Source organism: Telmatherina bonti (genome assembly GCF_933228915.1).
Source record: "Telmatherina bonti genome assembly, chromosome: 6".
Lineage (NCBI taxonomy): Eukaryota > Metazoa > Chordata > Actinopteri > Atheriniformes > Telmatherinidae > Telmatherina > Telmatherina bonti.
Genome location: NC_136624.1, coordinates 10,147,117 through 10,165,523, shown reverse-complemented (window position 1 = coordinate 10,165,523; position 18,407 = coordinate 10,147,117). Strand labels below are relative to the sequence as shown.

The 18,407-nt window shown below is 38.7% G+C and overlaps 1 protein-coding gene across 7 annotated transcripts in view; it reads left to right on the top strand.

Annotated features, from left to right (window-relative positions):
- Positions 1-18,407, top strand: part of nfasca (neurofascin homolog (chicken) a) — an 89,327-nt gene that overhangs the window by 49,081 nt on the left and 21,839 nt on the right. For 5 of the 7 annotated variants that reach the window (XR_013771360.1, XR_013771361.1, XM_079242946.1 and 2 more), the window contains 10 exons: positions 1,645-1,746; positions 3,912-4,109; positions 5,589-5,659; positions 5,946-6,168; positions 6,253-6,368; positions 6,465-6,675; positions 6,914-7,036; positions 7,972-8,145; positions 14,001-14,210; positions 14,659-14,784. Coding sequence is in view for 5 of the 7 variants with exons in the window: in XM_079242946.1 (XP_079099072.1) it covers positions 1,645-1,746; positions 3,912-4,109; positions 5,589-5,659; positions 5,946-6,168; positions 6,253-6,368; positions 6,465-6,675; positions 6,914-7,036; positions 7,972-8,145; positions 14,001-14,210; positions 14,659-14,784 (1,554 nt within the window). In the remaining 2 variants the exon portion in view is untranslated. The remainder of the gene's footprint in view (positions 1-1,644; positions 1,747-3,911; positions 4,110-5,588; positions 5,660-5,945; positions 6,169-6,252; positions 6,369-6,464; positions 6,676-6,913; positions 7,037-7,971; positions 8,146-14,000; positions 14,211-14,658; positions 14,785-18,407) is intronic. The other 2 variants (XM_079242949.1, XM_079242948.1) reach the window with 1 other exon arrangement.

Genomic DNA, 18,407 nt, shown 5'->3' with positions numbered 1-18,407 from the left:
AGACAGACAGATGGACAGACAGATGAATGAAATAGAGATGGATAGATAGACAGATGGATGGATGGATGGATAGATGGATAGATAGATTGATGGATGGATGGATGGATGGATAGATAGACGGATAGATGGATAGATGGATAGATGGATAGATGGATAGACGGATAGACGGACAGACAGATAGACAGATAGACGGATAGATAGACAGATGAATGATATAGAGATGGATGGATACACAGATGGATGGATGGATGGATGGATGGATAGATCGATAGATTGATAGATAGATAGATAGATAGATAGATAGATAGATAGATAGATAGATGGACGGATGGACAGATAGACAGATGGATAGGTGGATAGATAGATGGATAGACAGACAGACAGACAGACAGATGGACAGACAGATGAATGAAATAGAGATGGATAGATAGACAGATGGATGGATGGATGGATAGATAGATAGATAGATAGATAGATAGATAGATAGATAGATAGATAGATAGATAGATAGATAGATAGATAGATAGATAGATAGATAGATAGATAGATGGACAGACAGACAGACAGACAGACAGACAGACAGGTGGACAGACAGATGAATGAAATAGAGATGGATAGATAGACAGATGGATGGATGGATGGATAGATAGATAGATAGATAGATAGATAGATAGATAGATAGATAGATAGATAGATAGATAGATAGATAGATAGATGGACGGATAGACAGACAGACAGACAGACAGACAAACAGGTGGACAGACAGATGAATGAAATAGAGATGGATAGATAGACAGATGGATGGATGGATGATAGATAGATAGATAGATAGATAGATAGATAGATAGATAGATAGATAGATAGATGGACGGATAGACAGACAGACAGACAGACAAACAGGTGGACAGACTTTCACAGCAGCTGTTTTTCACACATCTTCAGCTTCCTTCACGTTTTCCAGCTGTGCACCATCAGGATGAAATCACGCATGTGCCTCAGAGCTTTAACACAACTTTCTCTGTGTGGTTCACCAGCGAGCATGCTGTGCAGGACGATACTGTCGTCACACGCTGCTGTAAGATGGATGGGAACCAACTTGGTTCTGTATGATTGTTGCACTGATTGGTGAAGCCTTTCCTTCAGCAATGGAAACATGTGTAGATGATTTGAACAGCTGGAATCAGTGCAAACATCATCCCGTCTGCAGCGAGATGCAGCTAACTAATACATCTGTGTGTACTAAAGGAAGTGTTAACTGCTGTGTTGCCTTGATGTTGACTGGCTTGTAGACTAACCAGTAAACTCTAACCTTTATCCCCACCTCCTCTCCTTGGTCCCGCGCACAGAAGAAGCCCTCCTCCACCCCTCAGTCTCTAGTGCCTTGCCTCCAGGTAACACAGCTCAGCTGGACGTTCCTGTCTGTCTTTTCTTTTACAGTTTTGTCTTCTTACTATTTTTATTCCTGTTTATACCTTTATTCACTTTTGTTTTGATGTAATTGATAACATAACAGAAAATTTAAAAAAAACACGATGCATGTGTTTCGTCCTTTCTGTGAACTCAGACTGTCCAGGTATGTTTTATGGAAGACTGATGGTTGTCTTTGACATGTCTAACGCTAGACCATCCAATGCTTGTCTGCAGATCGTCCTGACCCCCCTGTGGATCTGGATCTGTCAGACCCAGCAGCCCGTAGCGTTCGCCTCACCTGGATCCCTGGAAATGACCACAGGAGTCCCATCACAGGTAACTGTACCTGTTTCCTGCCCGTTCTGTGGGTCATATCCCAAAATACTCCCCCAGTTTTTGGAATAATTTAAATGTTGGGTTTTGGTAGGAAGAAGTCTAATTAACCTACAGGGCTTTACTGGAGAACTCCAGAACTAATGACAAGCAATGTCCAATATTATTGGCACAATTTTATCAGCCATTATCGACATACAGATGCAATATCTGAAATGATCAGTATCGGTTTTTACTCTTTTAATAACACAACATTAAAGTGGAACTATTATGTGCATTTCAGGCTCATTTATTTTTATTTCTGAGACCAGAAGGGCTGGGATTGATCGAGTTATTGTCACAAATGGCTTTATTTACTTCAGACCGACCCTCTCCGTAGGCTGTCAGATCAGCCTGTGGGCAAAACGAGTGGATTGAGACTCTTCCACATTAAGCCCCGCCTACCGCCATCGGGAGCGCGCACCGCACCTGCTTTCGCCGTCATTGTAACATCTCATAAACAGAAGGATTAAGCTAATATGAACTCAATAAAAAAACAAAATACAGTGTCAACACATAGCATACAGCCCTACATGTTGGAACCTGAATCAGAGCCTGAAAACGAAGTGGAAAACAGCAACCCACAGCAACGAATGCAGCAGGATGTCTCTCTTTGGTAAACTCACCAGCCATCGTTGGAAATAACTTTATCCCACGTTTTCCACCCGCCTGATGTATTTGTACATGTCCTTGTTAACCAGTAGAAGGTAACCAATCACCGAACCTTACCCCCCGGGACGTCACAAGGATTTCCAAGTAGAAAAAACTCTCTAAAACGACGCGTTTTTCGTTGCCATGGAAACCGAACGGAGAGCGTGCTAGAACTCAAACTCAAACTCAAACATGCGTTTAGGTGATAAAAAACAGTGTCGGATAACATACACAGAGCAGATGACAGCTGTGAATCCGTGCACTGACGTTTGTAACCCGCAGTTACACAACAAACATACAACAACTTCTTTAATAATCTAATAATTCATTTGTTATAGTAAAGCACAATACATATCAATCAGTTATACTTCAGTTAATCAAATCAATCAAATCAAATCAAATATACTTTATTCATCTCCGAGGGGAAATTCAAAGTTCAAGCCAGCTTGTCCAAGGTCAGACATACTGACATGTAATATTAATGACAAAAGAGTAATACAGAACCAAGCTTAAGCTTAGGCCGTGCAACAGAGATACATTAGGATCATGGGGGGGGGGGGGGGGGGGGTTCGAGGAGAAAAAAAGGTCATGTAACTCCGGGCCATGCCAAAATGGCGGTCCGAAGATACAGAGAAGAAAAACCACATACACTGAAGCACAAATTAAAACAAGACACACAAAGTCCAGGGAGGCGGTGAGTCATGTGGGAGGGGGGGCAGAGCGTCTATGAACATGTCTTCTTCCGTTCTCAGGGGGGGTTGCACCGGCCCAAGGCCGCTGGGAAGCCGAATCCAGATAAGATTTTTGTTAGGGTTCCAGGCGAGGAAAACAATTTGCCCTCGGCCTTGAGTCCATAGCCGATCTCAGGCAGGCAGCTCCAGACAGCCAAATGGGGGGGGGTCAATTTCCACCGATCCTAGCAGAATCTTGTCGATTCTGAGGACATACATTGCGCACATTAATACATAATATTCTCTAGTCTATTCTAATTCATGTAATTAGTAAAGCTGTCCTCGTAAGAAGTAATGTTATTCTAGAAATAGCAAAGATAAGTTTACTTATTTATAGGATTAAATGAAGGGGTCTTAAGAAAAGCCGCCCCACCCTGATCATTTATTCCTCCCTGAAATGTAACAAAGATGGCTTTGAACTCTGTTTTGAGCATTTATTTATAAATACATTAAATTATTTCATGGATTATTTTTAGTTCTGACAAATGCGACTTACTTGATTCATCACATCTGCATTTATTTCAAAAATAGTTCTAAATGTCTGGAACTGAAAAGGAGACTTTTGGACTTCAAGTTGAATGTTCTTCCAAAGCCTTTCTGGAGATTTATAGATGTTAAAAACTCAGAATGACCAAACTGCAGATACCAGTCTAACTGGTCATGCGGGACCTGAGTCGACCCTTCCAGATCATCCCAGTACCGCAGTGGCATGTGTTTCCTCCTCTCATGTCAGCTGCTTTCCTGCAGAGTTTTTGGTCCAGTTTGAGGAAAACCACTGGGATCCGGGAAGATGGCAGAACCTGTCCACTTACCCCGGAGACCTGAACTCCGTCATTCTGCAGCTCAAACCCTTTGTCAACTACCAGTTCAGGGTCATCGCCATTAACTCGGTGGGTCAGAGTGAGCCGAGCCGATCCTCACCACGATACAAGACCAGCGGCGTGGGTGAGTAAGAAATCTGTTTTCATGTATAGCATGTCAACAAATATATTTCCTCTAAAAGCTTTAAAGCTTAGAAATGATAGAAAATAAATACTAGTTTATGGAGGGAGAATACAATTTGGAATGATTAACTTACATTAATTTATTACAATTGGATATAAACACACTGGATAAATAACTAACAGTTATTTAATACTTAAACCAGGTCAGTGAGAAGTCTAAAGCCAGCTAGCTGCATTATTTTTTATTCATACACACACATGTAGTTCGGCAAATTAAATCATTGTTATATCACACCTTTACAAGCGTCACCATAGCACCGTGTTATTCACAAACCGAGATCAGCTGGCTTTTGACTGACATAAAATAGTTCCTATACTTCAGCATATTTAGCAAGTTTTGTTACCAGAAATAAACTTTGTTATAAAATGTTTACTGTGTGGGACCATGGTACAAGCGGATTAAACAACTCAGAACCAGGCATTACACGGTCTTAATATAGCTTGTAGCTGCGCGTTGTGGCTTTCGAGACTCTGCACTGTGCATTAGAACCTGTAATACACGGCTCCTTGTTTAATTCTCATTTATATAATTATTTAAATGTGTTATTAAGAAATATTGGAAATGAACATGTAGGATGAAGAAGAATTTGATATAAATAAGAAACAAATTAATAAATTGTTATCAATTTGATGTAAGAAATTATATCATTTTCCTATTTAATTGTTTAATGTTTGGCTGCCCAACAGATTGGATGGATAAGGCTGACAGATGAAATTATTCAGTTAAATAATTAAATGCTGGAACGAGTGCATATCTTTTATACAAAATAAAACTGTGTTTTAATTAATTAATTCCTTTTCCGAACCACTTCGTCCGATTAAGGTCGCGGGGAAGCTGGAGCCTATCCCAGCAGTCTTTGGGCGAAAGGCAGGGTACATCCTGGACAGCTCGCCAGTCCATCGCAGGGTGTTTTAATTTAATTTGGTATATATGGAATCATTTATTCATGCTTTAATGTTATATATTAAACTGGACGGATTGAATAAGTTATTTAGTGGTGTATTTATGCATTTTTTGTTGCACTTTTCTTCCTACAGACAGGTTTCCTAAAAGTATGATTACTGCTCTGACTTTTTGAACAGGTGGCTTTAAATAAATCTGATCTGCTGCAAAGTTTAACCCTTTAAGGCCTGACTCAAGAAATACTGGGCAGAAAATGTATTTTCTAATTTCTTTGACCCCTTAACAAAATGTGAAAAAAAGGAAGAATGAACTAAACTAGTTTGCATGGATGTGCTGTACATGATCACAATGTGGCAGATTCATTGCAGTACAGAAGGTGTCCAGCAGGTGGCAGAAGACAACAGAGTTTGGAATATAGTTTTAAAGATGAAGTGAACTAATAGATCTCTGAAACTGTAATTATCAAATATGATACGCATGGACTGAACTGTCCACTGTTCTGTTTTCTAAAACAAGCCCCCGATGCCATTCCCAGAGATTTACGAGGATGGGGCTCCAAAAAGGACAATATGGAGATCACCTGGGAGGTAAGACACACTCACAGGACAGGACAGGACAGGGCAGGACTGGCCTAGACTGGACAAGACTGCACTGTCCAGCTAGATTTCCATCCCTGCCCCTGATCTTTAGGATAAGGATGTGTGTTCCCACTGGACCACCTCAGCCTTCCTTTTCAGGCGTGACTCAGGCTTAGCCAACATTTTACAACTATCAAATGAGCATTGTTATCTCCCCAAACAGAAAAGCTGTCATGCTGGTCACTACGTTCCCAGCTGGGTGTTTATGTTCTGGGTTTGTGTTGTGTTTCCTCAGCCGCTGCCTGACCTGGACAGAAATGGCCCGAACCTACGCTACTCTGTGTGGTGGAGACGGAGAGATTCTGGGGAGGACTGGAACCACGTGACCACCTTCCAACCAATCCATGTTGTCCACAACACAGAAACTTATGTGCCTTATGAAATCAAAATCCAAGCCAGGAATGATTTTGGATCAGGACCAGAGTCCAACGTGGTCATTGGATATTCCGGAGAGGACCGTAAGTAAAGATGTAAACCCAGTGAAAGAGTTTTAAATACTGTCTGAGTTCTCACTTGTATATCCCGTTCCTGTCTGCGCTTAGAACCCACTGAAGCACCCACGGACCTGCGGGTGTCAAAGGTCGACAGCAGCTCAGCCAGCATCCACTGGAAGCCCGTGAACCTGAGCTCTGTCCGCGGCGAATTCAAGGAGTACAGGGTGAGCCTGGCCGCGGTTCCTGTGATTGTCCCTCCAGCAGTCAATCCTTTTTTACCTCCTCCAGTCTCACCAGTTCTCTCCTCTCCAACTGTCCAGCTCTACTACTGGCGGGACGCCAGTCAGGTTCCAGGTCTGGTGGTCAACAAGGAAAAGATGACCAAGGGTTTCTACACCACAGTGGCAGCACCTTCTGGCATGCTCAGCGACTTGACACCTTACTCCAGATACAAGATGTTTATGGTTGTGGCCAACAACCGCTTTGAGAGTCAACCCAGCAACGAGGTGGAGTTCACCACCAAGGAGGGAGGTGAGGACACAGTGCACCCAGATTACTCTGGTCCAGAGGTTCAGTGATGTCTGTTAAATGTGGCTTTCTCAGTTATTACATCTGAGGCCATTAGCGGTTGTTTTACTTTACCTTTATTTTCTGCTGGCAAGGAAGAAACAAAAAAAACGTAAAACATAAATAAAACAAGTTTTCCTGCATTGTCTTCTTAACTTTTTCACTCTGCCTTTGTTTCTGTCTTCTGTTTGGATCGTTGTAGTTCCTGATGCTCCAAGCTTCTTCAGGATCAACCGCAGAGGTCTGGATACCATCTACCTGGAATGGGACAAACCTCTGGAGCCCAACGGCATTCTGATTGGATACCTGCTCAAATACCAAACAGGTGAGCTTCTTTGGATTGTCCAACTCACAACATACACAGCTGAATGCAAAATGTCAAGCCAACAAGTCACATGACCGAGGAGGCTTCTCCTGTACCAAGACTAAATAATTTAATTTAATTTAATTTAATTTTAAAAAAGAAGAATGTGGGATAAGTTCAAAGATCTGTAATGAAAAGAAAAAGAATAAAGAATAAATAAATAAGAATAAATAAATAAATAAAAAAACCAAACAAAATAAAGGCTGGGAGGTTTTGAAATCAGCTGCTTGACCCTAAAAATGAGTGATTAGCTTCTGATTGACTGAAAAACTTTCCCAGAGTTTGGAGATTAACGTTTATTAAACTACTGTTGATCCAAATCTTTGGTGCAAATCTTCAGTTTTTGTCTTTTACATAATGTAATGGGAAGGTAATTGTAATGTAAAGACAAAAGAAAGTTTACAGTATCTCCCAAGGCCGGCTCTAGGAATACATACAGGAAGAGGGCAACTTTCAACACATCATGCTTCAGCCCATTTTTTGCTGTTGTTGTCGAGTGTTTTCTCGATGGGACTGGGTTTTTAGTAGAGTCAAATTCCCAAGCAATGGATTGCTGTTTGTCAGGCTTCTACCTGAAGACCTGTCCAGCTTTGGTGTCCCACCTGAAACCAAAACTCCTGCTGGTATAGTTCTTAGATCAGGAGTCAGCAACTAGATATGGTTTCTGACAAGCAGAATGGTGAGCCAAAATGACCTCTTCATAGCTAAAACCTGTTTTTTCCTGCTAATTTCAATTATATTTAATTGTTTTTATAAACGTATATATATAATTTTATATTATATATTATGTCATATTAACTCAAAAATGAAAGTGTAAAACATGTTATTTACTGCTATTACCTGAGTCACATCACAAAACTTTCCCACATCAGAATCGTTTTTCTCTGTGTGTTTAGTCAACGGCTCCAGGTTTGGTCACACCAAGCGCGAGACTTTATTTCCTAATGTGACAGAGTTCACCCTCCGCCCGGTGAGCCGATCCACGCGGTACAAGTTCTCTCTGTCAGCGCTCACCCAGGTGGGAGCGGGGGAGGAATATGCTGAGGAGTCTCCACACTTCGCCAATGAAGGTGAGTCTTCCTCCTTGTTTCACAGCCAAAACATCAGATGTGAAAACATCCCATAAGCTGCATGCTGCAAAGTAAAAGTTCATCAGTTATTCGGTTTCGCAAAGATTTCCAAGACGTCAGATGACTGATTGGTTTCCATGAGGTAGAAACGTCCTCACCAGTAAGACATGATTTCATAAACAGACAAATTCATGTTGAAGAGCTCAAAAAACTACACAGAACCAAAGCAATGAAATAACAACAAATTCTTGTCAGGCAGAAGTATTTATACGTATGTCGTCACTGGCGTCTCAACATATGTTCAACCTGTCAGTGAAATTGACTGAAAATTTAAAAAATTGTGATTTGGTTGCAGAGATTTATGTCTTTAAGGAGTGCAGGACAGACGCTGTGACGTTTGCTGACCAACAGAAAGTCTAGCGCTCTTTCTGGCTTTTCTCTTACTCTGTGTGTGTGTGTGTGTGTGTGTGTGTGTGGTAATTTTTCTTCATTTATTTCCAACAATGGGATCTTTTTTTTAGTAAAAACATGACAGTTTAATTTCTAATGAATGAAATGGACACTGTGTGTCTTCCTACACAGCAGCAGTGGTGAGTGTGAGCTGTTGGGCTGTCCAGCTGTTTTTGTTCCCCCCCTCCCCCCCTCTGTCTCTCTTACAGTTGTTTCTGTCTCCTGTCTCCCCTCTTCTTTCCATCGGCAGATAACTTTACTGATGCTACAGGTCTAGGTAATGGGGGAAACACAGTGTGTTTGTCCATCCTCTTCTGTCACTCCCATCCTCCATCTATGTTTATCTAAACACCAACAGCAGTTCAGTCCACTTGCTAGTCTGTAGTTAAACTCCTCCTGGCACTGGGTTTAGAAGGTCAGCTGCTCAGATTGCACCACCGAAAAGAAGTTTTACTGATCGGGTGGTAAAACGTGTTTTTTGTTCACTTTTTAAAACTTTTTTTACTTGCTAAGTAAAAACTGTGTCATTTTTCTGCTTACAGCTGAAGAGGTTCAGGTCGGTGTGGCTTAGGTTTCCCACACTGCTCCTCTTTAACAGTTATCCATCCTCCTACCTGACAGGGGGTCAAACTCCAGTCCTTGAGGGTCGGTATCCGGCAGGTTTTTGTTGTTTTCCTTCTACCAACTCACCAGATTCAAATCAAGTGAATCCAGCAGCTTCTTGTCAACCTATTTATGTATTTCAGTCAGGTGTGTTCAAGGATGGAGACAACTAAAACTTGCTGGATACCGGCCCTCGAGAACGGGAGTTTGACACCTGTGCTCTACCACTAGGCAGCAGTTTAAGCAGAGACTCCTTCTCTTCTCTTTCCCAGTCCACGTCTTGCATGTCTGGGAGCATTCCCGAGGTGTTCCCAGTCAACCAAGGGAGATAGTGCTCTGTCCTGGGCCTCCTCCCCTATAGTATGTCCCCAGACCACTTCCCCAGGATGCTTGAGTCTCTTGTTTTTCAGACGTTGTACTGTGTTGTTTCGTCATAATCGTTGTTTTTCTGGTTCAAACATGTTTGAAAAGATTCTGTGTCATTCTTATGAGGACTCTTCCCCCCAGAGAAATATTTTCCTCATTCTAAAATAAATTAAAATTTCTAGATTTATTGGAGGTGCAAAGCTAAAAATAGGTATACCTAAGACTGGGAATGAAATGAGTAGAAATGGCCATGCCAGGTCTACTTTAAATGTGTCTGTACTGAGAGGCTTGTCAGGTTATTTCAAGCAGGAGTTAAAAACATGACAACAATCAAGAGGAGGAGCGTCATCAGAGGATTATGTTGAACATACTCTTCATCAATAGGAACTGAACTGCTGTATGGTGTTTGTCTGTTGCTCCGTATCCCATCATCCTTCTGTTGCTGTGTTTTCTCAATGTCCCATCACCTGCGCTCTCTGTTTAACATTTCAGACACATTACACACCTAACAGTCCCAGATTCTCCCATATGTGCTCATCAGCCCAGCTGCTGTGGTGCAAGCAAGCTGCACTAATATACACCAGTTTCTGAACCAGTAGATCTGCAAACTTATCACTGATTTCTTCTGTCTGCTGTCAGATTAACCTGTTCTGTTCCACTTGTGCAGCAGATATTTCATCTAGTAATGCTGATAATGCTGTTTGGGGTATGGGAGGAAATGCATGTCCCTGCATCTGATGTCAAGATGGTGAGACATCTTGGTAAATTATGCAGAATGAAGTCAGTGCGGTGGAGGGCAAAACAACTCCATCAGCTGCTGATTTCCCCACTTATTCACTGGCTGGATTGTCTGCTTTTTATGATTTTTCATCATTTGTCATGCTATCGTGCCATCTTCTTCTATCACATGGATATTCTGGATCTGACGGAACATTATTACTGATGTGGATAGAACATTATTACTGGTTTGGATAGAACATTATTACTGGGTCAGATTGAACATTGTTACTGGGTCAGATTGAACATTGTTACTGGGTCAGATTGAACATTGTTACTGGGTCAGATTGAACATTGTTACTGGGTTGGTGGAACATTATTACTGGATTGGTAGAACAATATTATTGGCTTGGATAGAATATTATTACTGGGTCAGAGAGAACGTTATTACTGGGTTTGGATAGAACATTATTACTGGGTCAGATTGAACATTATTACTGGGTCAGATTGAATATTATTACTGGGTCAGATTGAACATTGTTACTGGGTCAGATTGAACATTGTTACTGGGTTGGTGGAACATTATTACTGGATTGGTAGAACAATATTATTGGCTTGGATAGAATATTATTACTGGGTCAGATTGAACGTTATTACTGGGTTTGGATAGAACATTATCACTGGATTGGTAGAACAATAATATTGGCTCGGATAGAATATCAATACTGGGTTTGGATAGAACATTATTACTGGGTTGGTGGAACAATATTACTGGATTGGTAGAACAATATTATTGGCTCGGATAGAATATTATTACTGGGTTGGATAGAACATTATTACTGGGTTGGTGGAACAATATTACTGGATTGGTAGAACAGTATTATTGGATTGGATAGAATATTATTACTGGGTCAGATAGAACATTATTACTGGGTCGGATAGAACATTATTAATAAGTTGATATATAACATTATTACTGAGTTGATGGAACATTATTACTAGGTCGGATAGAACATTATTAATAAGTTGATATAACATTATTACTGAGTTGATGGAACATTATTACTAGGTCGGATAGAACATTATTAATAAGTTGATATAACATTATTACTGAGTTGATGGAACATTATTACTAGGTCGGATAGAACATTATTAATAAGTTGATATAACATTATTACTGAGTTGATGGAACATTATTACTAGGTCGGATAGAACATTATTAATAAGTTGATATAACATTATTACTGAGTTGATGGAACATTATTACTAGGTCGGATAGAACATTATTAATAAGTTGATATAACATTATTACTGAGTTGATGGAACATTATTACTAGGTCGGATAGAACATTAATACTGGGTCAGCAAGAAACATTATTACTTGGTCATATAGAACATTATTACTGGTGGATAGAACATTATTACTGTTTGATAGAATATTATTACTGGGTTGAAGGAGCAATATTACTGGCTTGGATAGAACAATATTACTTGGTCATCTTGAACATTATTACTGTTTGAAAGAACATTTCTCACTGGGTCATATAGAACATTATTCCTGGTTGATAGAACATTATTACTGGTTGTTGGAACATTTTTACTGGTTGACAGAACATTATTGCTGGGTTGATGGAGCAATATTACTGGATTGGATAGAACATTTTTACTTGGTCATCTTGAACATTATTACTGTTTGAAAGAACATTTTTCACTGGGTCATATAGAACATTATTACTGGTTGATAGAACATTATTACTGGTTGATAGAACATTATTACTGGTTGATAGAACATTATTACTGGTTGACAGAACATTATCACTGGTTGATGGATCAATATTATTGGCTTGGATAGAACATTATTATTGGGTCATATAGGGTATTACTAAGTCTGACAGAACATTATTACTGGATGGGATAGAATATCATATGATTGGAGAGAAGGTGGTGTTATGCTGCATGGTCCGAACTCACTACGCTCAACGTTCACCGAACATGCAGATGTTTCACTCATTTGGGGGCTTGAGAACATGCTTGGAAACGTATGCAAGCATGCTAACTGAGGTCTGGGGCTGTTGAATGGGGATGTTTGTGGGGGGAGGACATCTGCTTCTGGACCTCCCCTGACTGGAAATGATATCTACTTCAAGGTACAGTAATAGTGGATGTCATTTCAAGTGGGATTCTGTGTGAACTGCTTTCCAGCCCAACATGAGGGTGGTCCCCACAAGGGGGCATCACAGTGTTTTACAATCTGTTATTTTAACAACAGACTGACATCAGTTTCTATTCATTTATTTCGAATTTAATTGTGATTAAAATGGAAACAGTTTGTGTTCATGCCACCATTTTTCCACACCGACCTATTCTCTGGTTATTGGACTTAATAAAGCAGTCACTTTCACTGATCCCTGCAGATGTTCAAATAAAATTTAGTTTATTATGTTTGTGGTCGAGATGGCCTGCTGTAATGTCAGCATTTGTCCTCTTGATGGCAGTGACATTAAAGTGACCACATGGGATGAAGCGAGGGTTGATCTCTGAGAAGCAGGAGTGTCAAACAAATCCAAAACTGTCCCAGTCTGGCCAGACTAGTGAATTGGGTAACTGTGAATATAACATGGAAGATATAACCTGTAATCTTTTAAGTCATCTAACAGTAATTCCTAATCGTACATGTATGTATGTATAAAACATCTTAGATCTTGAAAAAATATCCTGATTATGATGTGAAATACTTTAGTTTTCACTTCCATATACCTTGAATTAAATGCTTTTTTATTTTGACAATCTGGAAGTTGTAATGCACGTACAAATGTGCAGATAAAAATATAAAATAAAAAACAATATATATAGATATTAATGGATAATAAAATATAAAATAGTTTTAATATATGATGCTTAAAAAATGTATAAAAATTTTATACAAAGCTAAATCACTACATACAAAACAATACATTTAAATATTTGATAAATTTTGGAAATTTATTGAATAATCTTATATATTTTATATAATAAAAAAACATATATATATATATATATATATATATATATATATATATATATATATATATATATATATATATATTTGTATATATATATATGTGTGTGTGTGTATATATATATATATTTGTATATATATATATATATATATGTGTGTATATATATATATATATATATATATATATATATATATATATGTGTGTGTGTGTATATATATATATATATATATATATATATATATATCTATATATATATATACTTACTTATATATACTTTCTGTTATTTCTCCAGATATTTTGGGCTGTTATGTTTTGTTGAATGATAGTTCATAATATGTATTTATTATGATAATGTACTTTTACCTTTTGGTTATAAAGTACAGGGCAAAATGTCGCATTTTAATTATCTACAAGTCATTATTTTGTTATTTTACTGGTCTAACCCGCTGGAGATCAGATTCCATTGAATGTGGGACTGGAACTAAAAATGAGTTTGACACCCCTTCTGCAGAGAGAAAACACTTCGTACTCAGGGTGTGTGAGTGGGAAGATTGTGAGAGTGGGTGTGTGTGAGTGGGAACGCCATGAAAATGACTGTGAGTGGGAAGACCCCGCTGATGTTTCTGGACTTCCTGCTGTGAGTGTGAATGTGTGATCATGCGTGACGTTCCTGCCACCATGTCTTTAACCCTCTGCTCTCTCCGTCCTCCTCCTTTGTAGTTGATCTTACCGACGCCACAGTGTCGCCTGCTCCCACCCCTACTCCCCTTCCTCCTCTTCCTCCCACTACAATTGCTACTACAACAAGTAGTACCTCAACTACGACCACTCCTACAAGTCCGACTACCAGTACAACCACTGAGGCCACCACCACCACCACCATGCCTCCGGTGCTGGTCACCACCAAGCGTGCCGATCAGAACGTGTTGGGTACATGCTGTTGTTCCATTGTACTTCTTCCTGCTATTTATAGAAAATTGGTTGTTTTCCCACACCTGACAGAGCAGGAAACTACAACCGAGCTGCACCCTGATAAACTGTGTTGTAGCGGCTGTCCAGACAGCAGAGGATTACAGCAGATTATTGGGATGTAGCCAACAACACTTCTCCTGGTCAGGAAGTGAGAATCTAAACTGAATGATTTACATATTTGACTTCTTTTCTTGTACTTTCTCTCCCATTTTTATTTTAGTAATGTCAGCATTTTCTTTCTTTTAAAAAAAAAAGGCAAAAAAAAAATAGTAGATTATTTGAAGTCAGATTTAGCATCAATCAGAAGTCTAAGCACAGTCCTGTATGTGTTTTTTTTTTTTTTAACTGTGACCTTTCTGCTTCTTGCCTCTGACACCACCCTCCACCCCCTACCCACTTTGTGTAGTGGCTCCTGGGCTGGGGATCTGGAATCTGACAGTGGAGCCGAACAGTAAAAAGGTTAACGTCAGCTGGAAACACAACTTCCCGACCAGCAGCAGCAGCGAGTTTTGCCTGGAGTTTATACTGGAGAGTAAGAACCAGACGAAGCCCACAATGAGTCACTGAACACTAGAACTAGTTCTGAAACTTAAGCTTGTTACGTCCTCCACCAGAAGCAAAAACTTTTTTCTTATTCTTGCTTCTCTTGGAGGATGTAACAAGATTTAGATTAGAGAAGAAACCAACCAAAGTATCAGGCAGAGGAGGGGAGGGAGCCTCAGAGGAGGTGGATAACAGAAACTGGAAATCCATCCTCAACTCCAGTTTTGGCCCAGATGATAAGATTTATGATTTATTCTTCTATCTCTTAAATTCTGTAATCGTCATTTTTATAACACATGGAAAAGCTTTGCAGCAAATTTATTATGTAGTTGTAAAATACATTTTAACCCTTTCATGCATGAAAGTTTAGAACAGTACCGCCTACTGACAGGGACTCAGAGCCAGATAAGGGAATAAGGAGCTATCGTCTTTGGGTGCTCAACCAGTTGAGCTGCAACTGTACACAAAAGTTATACAGTTGTGCTCATATTTATTCATACCCTTTCATTAAAGAAGGAAAAAAACAGCTGCTTGTAAAATAAGCTGAAATTGACAAAAGTAATAATAAATAAAAAATTTATGAAAATCATTACATTATTTTCTAATTCTGGTTCAACGAAAATGTCTTTTTTTAAAAAGAAAACAAATAAGATAATTTATTACATATTCCATCACTCATAAACTAATATTTAGTTGAACAATCCTTTAATGTTTCTGCTCCAGTCAGGTGTTTTCTGTTCCTCTCAGTCAGACTTCTGCACCTGTTGACAGGTATTTTGTCCCACTGTTCAACAGAAAAGTGCTGTAATCTGTCCAGGACTAATTTGTTTTTGTTTTTTTCTCTTTCTTCAACTCAATTAAATGGAAAAAAAAAACAGTATCTTATATTACTAAATTATATTTTTTGCAAATTTTTAGTTATTGTTCCTTTTTTAAGTCTCCAGTTATTTGAGTAACTGTTGTAAATTCAGCCTTTTCTTTAATGAAAGGGGGTGAATACATATGAGCACAACTGTAAAATAAACAAAAAACAGGTCGTGTAAAGTGGTCTATGGACAAAAAAGGTGAAATGAGTCAGTGTGAATGTTATTACTCTGAATCCAGAGGCGAATACATCAACATGATCTGCAAGATGAGGTGAAAAATAACAATAATAATCATCATAATATTAGCAAAGAATTGTATTTTTATTTGTAATAATAACAATAATTGAAAAAAGACAAGATTTATAAGTAATAAATCCTATGTTTAGACAGACAGACAGTGTTTTACCTCTGCACTTAGACGGCGATGCATCTTCTATAAATGTTCATCATATTTTACTTTTAATTCATTACTGTTATAAACTAAAAACACTTGAACATGACATATATAATCATACTTTTACAATATAAATATATTATGAAAATACTGCTGCTGTATCATATTAATTGTAAATAATAAATATACCATATTTATTTGTGGGCATACTAGATAAGATAGTTTTTAAATAGGTGTACATGTAAGTGGACACTGTGCATAAAAGGGTTAATAAACACCATTATGACCCCAGTTTTTTTATGAAGGATGTGGTTGGTTGATGCAAACACTCCTAAAGAAGCAGACCATGTGTGTGAGTGTATGTGTAAGACCATCTCTGTGCTTAAGTGATGTAAAACCTTCTTGCTGTTTTTTTTCGCTGCCTGGCTTTGAACGACATTGGTTGGAGCGGCATCGTGACCAGGCTGTTCTGCTTGCTTCTGAGTTGATCACTTTTCAGTTCCATTCCCTCATTATCGCTTGCTTTTGCTCTTGATTCACACTTTTCTAAAATACATAAAATACATCATCCCTCCTTTTGTGGATAATGGGCTTAGGTTGGAAATATTTGGACCAACATTTTTCATGTCTACGTCTTGATCTTTAATCGAAGGTGGAAAGGAGGGAGAATGTATTTTTCATGTACTTGGGCTGTAGTTTTAATTCTTAATGATGTCTGAATTTAAAATGAGAAGGAAAGGAAGAGAGCTATGAAAGAAGGGTAATGAAATAGATTTGTTGGTGTTCACCACTCCCACCTGCTCTATAAGGTCAAGCCTGAAAGCTTTGACTCTTTAGGGGGATTGCCTTACCTTCCCTCCTGCTCTTCATCGACATCCAGTCGTCCTCCTTCTCTTCCTGATGTTTCTGTCAAGGAAGTGTTTGCTAAACGATGAAAAAGAAAATGTAACTCAAAATTATCCATCAAGTGTCTGTTAACTTAATTAACCCTTAAGAGATCCCTGGGGCATTTTTTTTCCCATTTTAATTTTTACTTTCTATGGTTTGAATGTAGCCAAAAGTTTCCAGAGGATAATCTTTTAAATAATTTTATTGTTTTATGTTAGTTCCTTAAATTATCCCAAAATAACTAAGTTACACAAATATGAATGATCTTAAGAACCATTATAAATGTCATTTTGATGTCACATTTATCTTAAACACAAAAACTCGATTCAGGTTTTGTGTTTTACTTATAGCCTTTTATCTTTTGATTTAGTATTGTCTATGACATTTACTCCACTTTTTCATGTTCAGCATAGACAGCATTTTATGGGATCCTTTTTCATAAAAAAAACAAAGAAAAACCAAAACAAAATTGGAATTTTGTAAACAAACTGTCTTTCAAAGAGATAAAAACAAGCAAACGAAAAAAAAAAAAAAACTAACACTAATTGTGGTTTGATATGTGTGTTTAGGCTGAAGTTCTTTTGAAAGACTGACTCATTTAAAATGGAAACCATAATAATCCATGATGCAATGCTTAAAGCCAGTGGAGAGTTTAGATCTGGAAATTTGTCTGACGCCTTTAGCTGGCGTAGATGTTGTAAATAATTGTCTAGACACTGCCGGCAAAATGCTGATTTATTTACAAGTCGTAACTTTTCCAATCCATACAGGAAACAAACGGCCCGCTGCATACTAACGACGTTTTCTGATGAACAGGTCAATATTAATTTCCCTTTCTGACCTAACACACACCCAAACATACATAATTTCCTGCTTTATATAATATTATGCCAATCAACTCCTACAGGATCTCTTAAGGGGTTAAAATGCTCAGTAGATTTAAAAAACCCAGAAAACAGCAATAATTCTTCACATCCACATCCTTCCATGTCTATCACCATTGCTGTTTTGTTGATGTGACCAATGCACATAAGCTGTTGGAGACATGGGAAGTTGTCAGCAGTAGGTCTGATGGTCCTTAGCTAACAGTTCTGTAATGGATCCTTTGCGTTAAAATGGTAGCAGAACAACAGGAGTAGTAAACAGTGTTTCTGTGGTAACTTGGGAGATAACTTGCCCTTCAGAAATTCTAACAGCTGGTTTACCAAACAACTGTGGAAGTTCCTCCTCTTCCTCTTCAAACCAACGCTTTGCAAGCGTAGCTTTTCCTGTGAATTTGTAAAACAATGGCATGCTGTGTGCTTCAAGCATATTACACTAAACCAGTCACCATCTGGATGTCAGAGAGGAGATCTGACTCTGAAAATATTCAGGATGTGGATAATGAACAGCTGGTAGAGGTGATAGGAGAAGGACCGGCATGGAAAACGTAGATTTCAGTGTGGCGCTAGAGGACATCTGGAT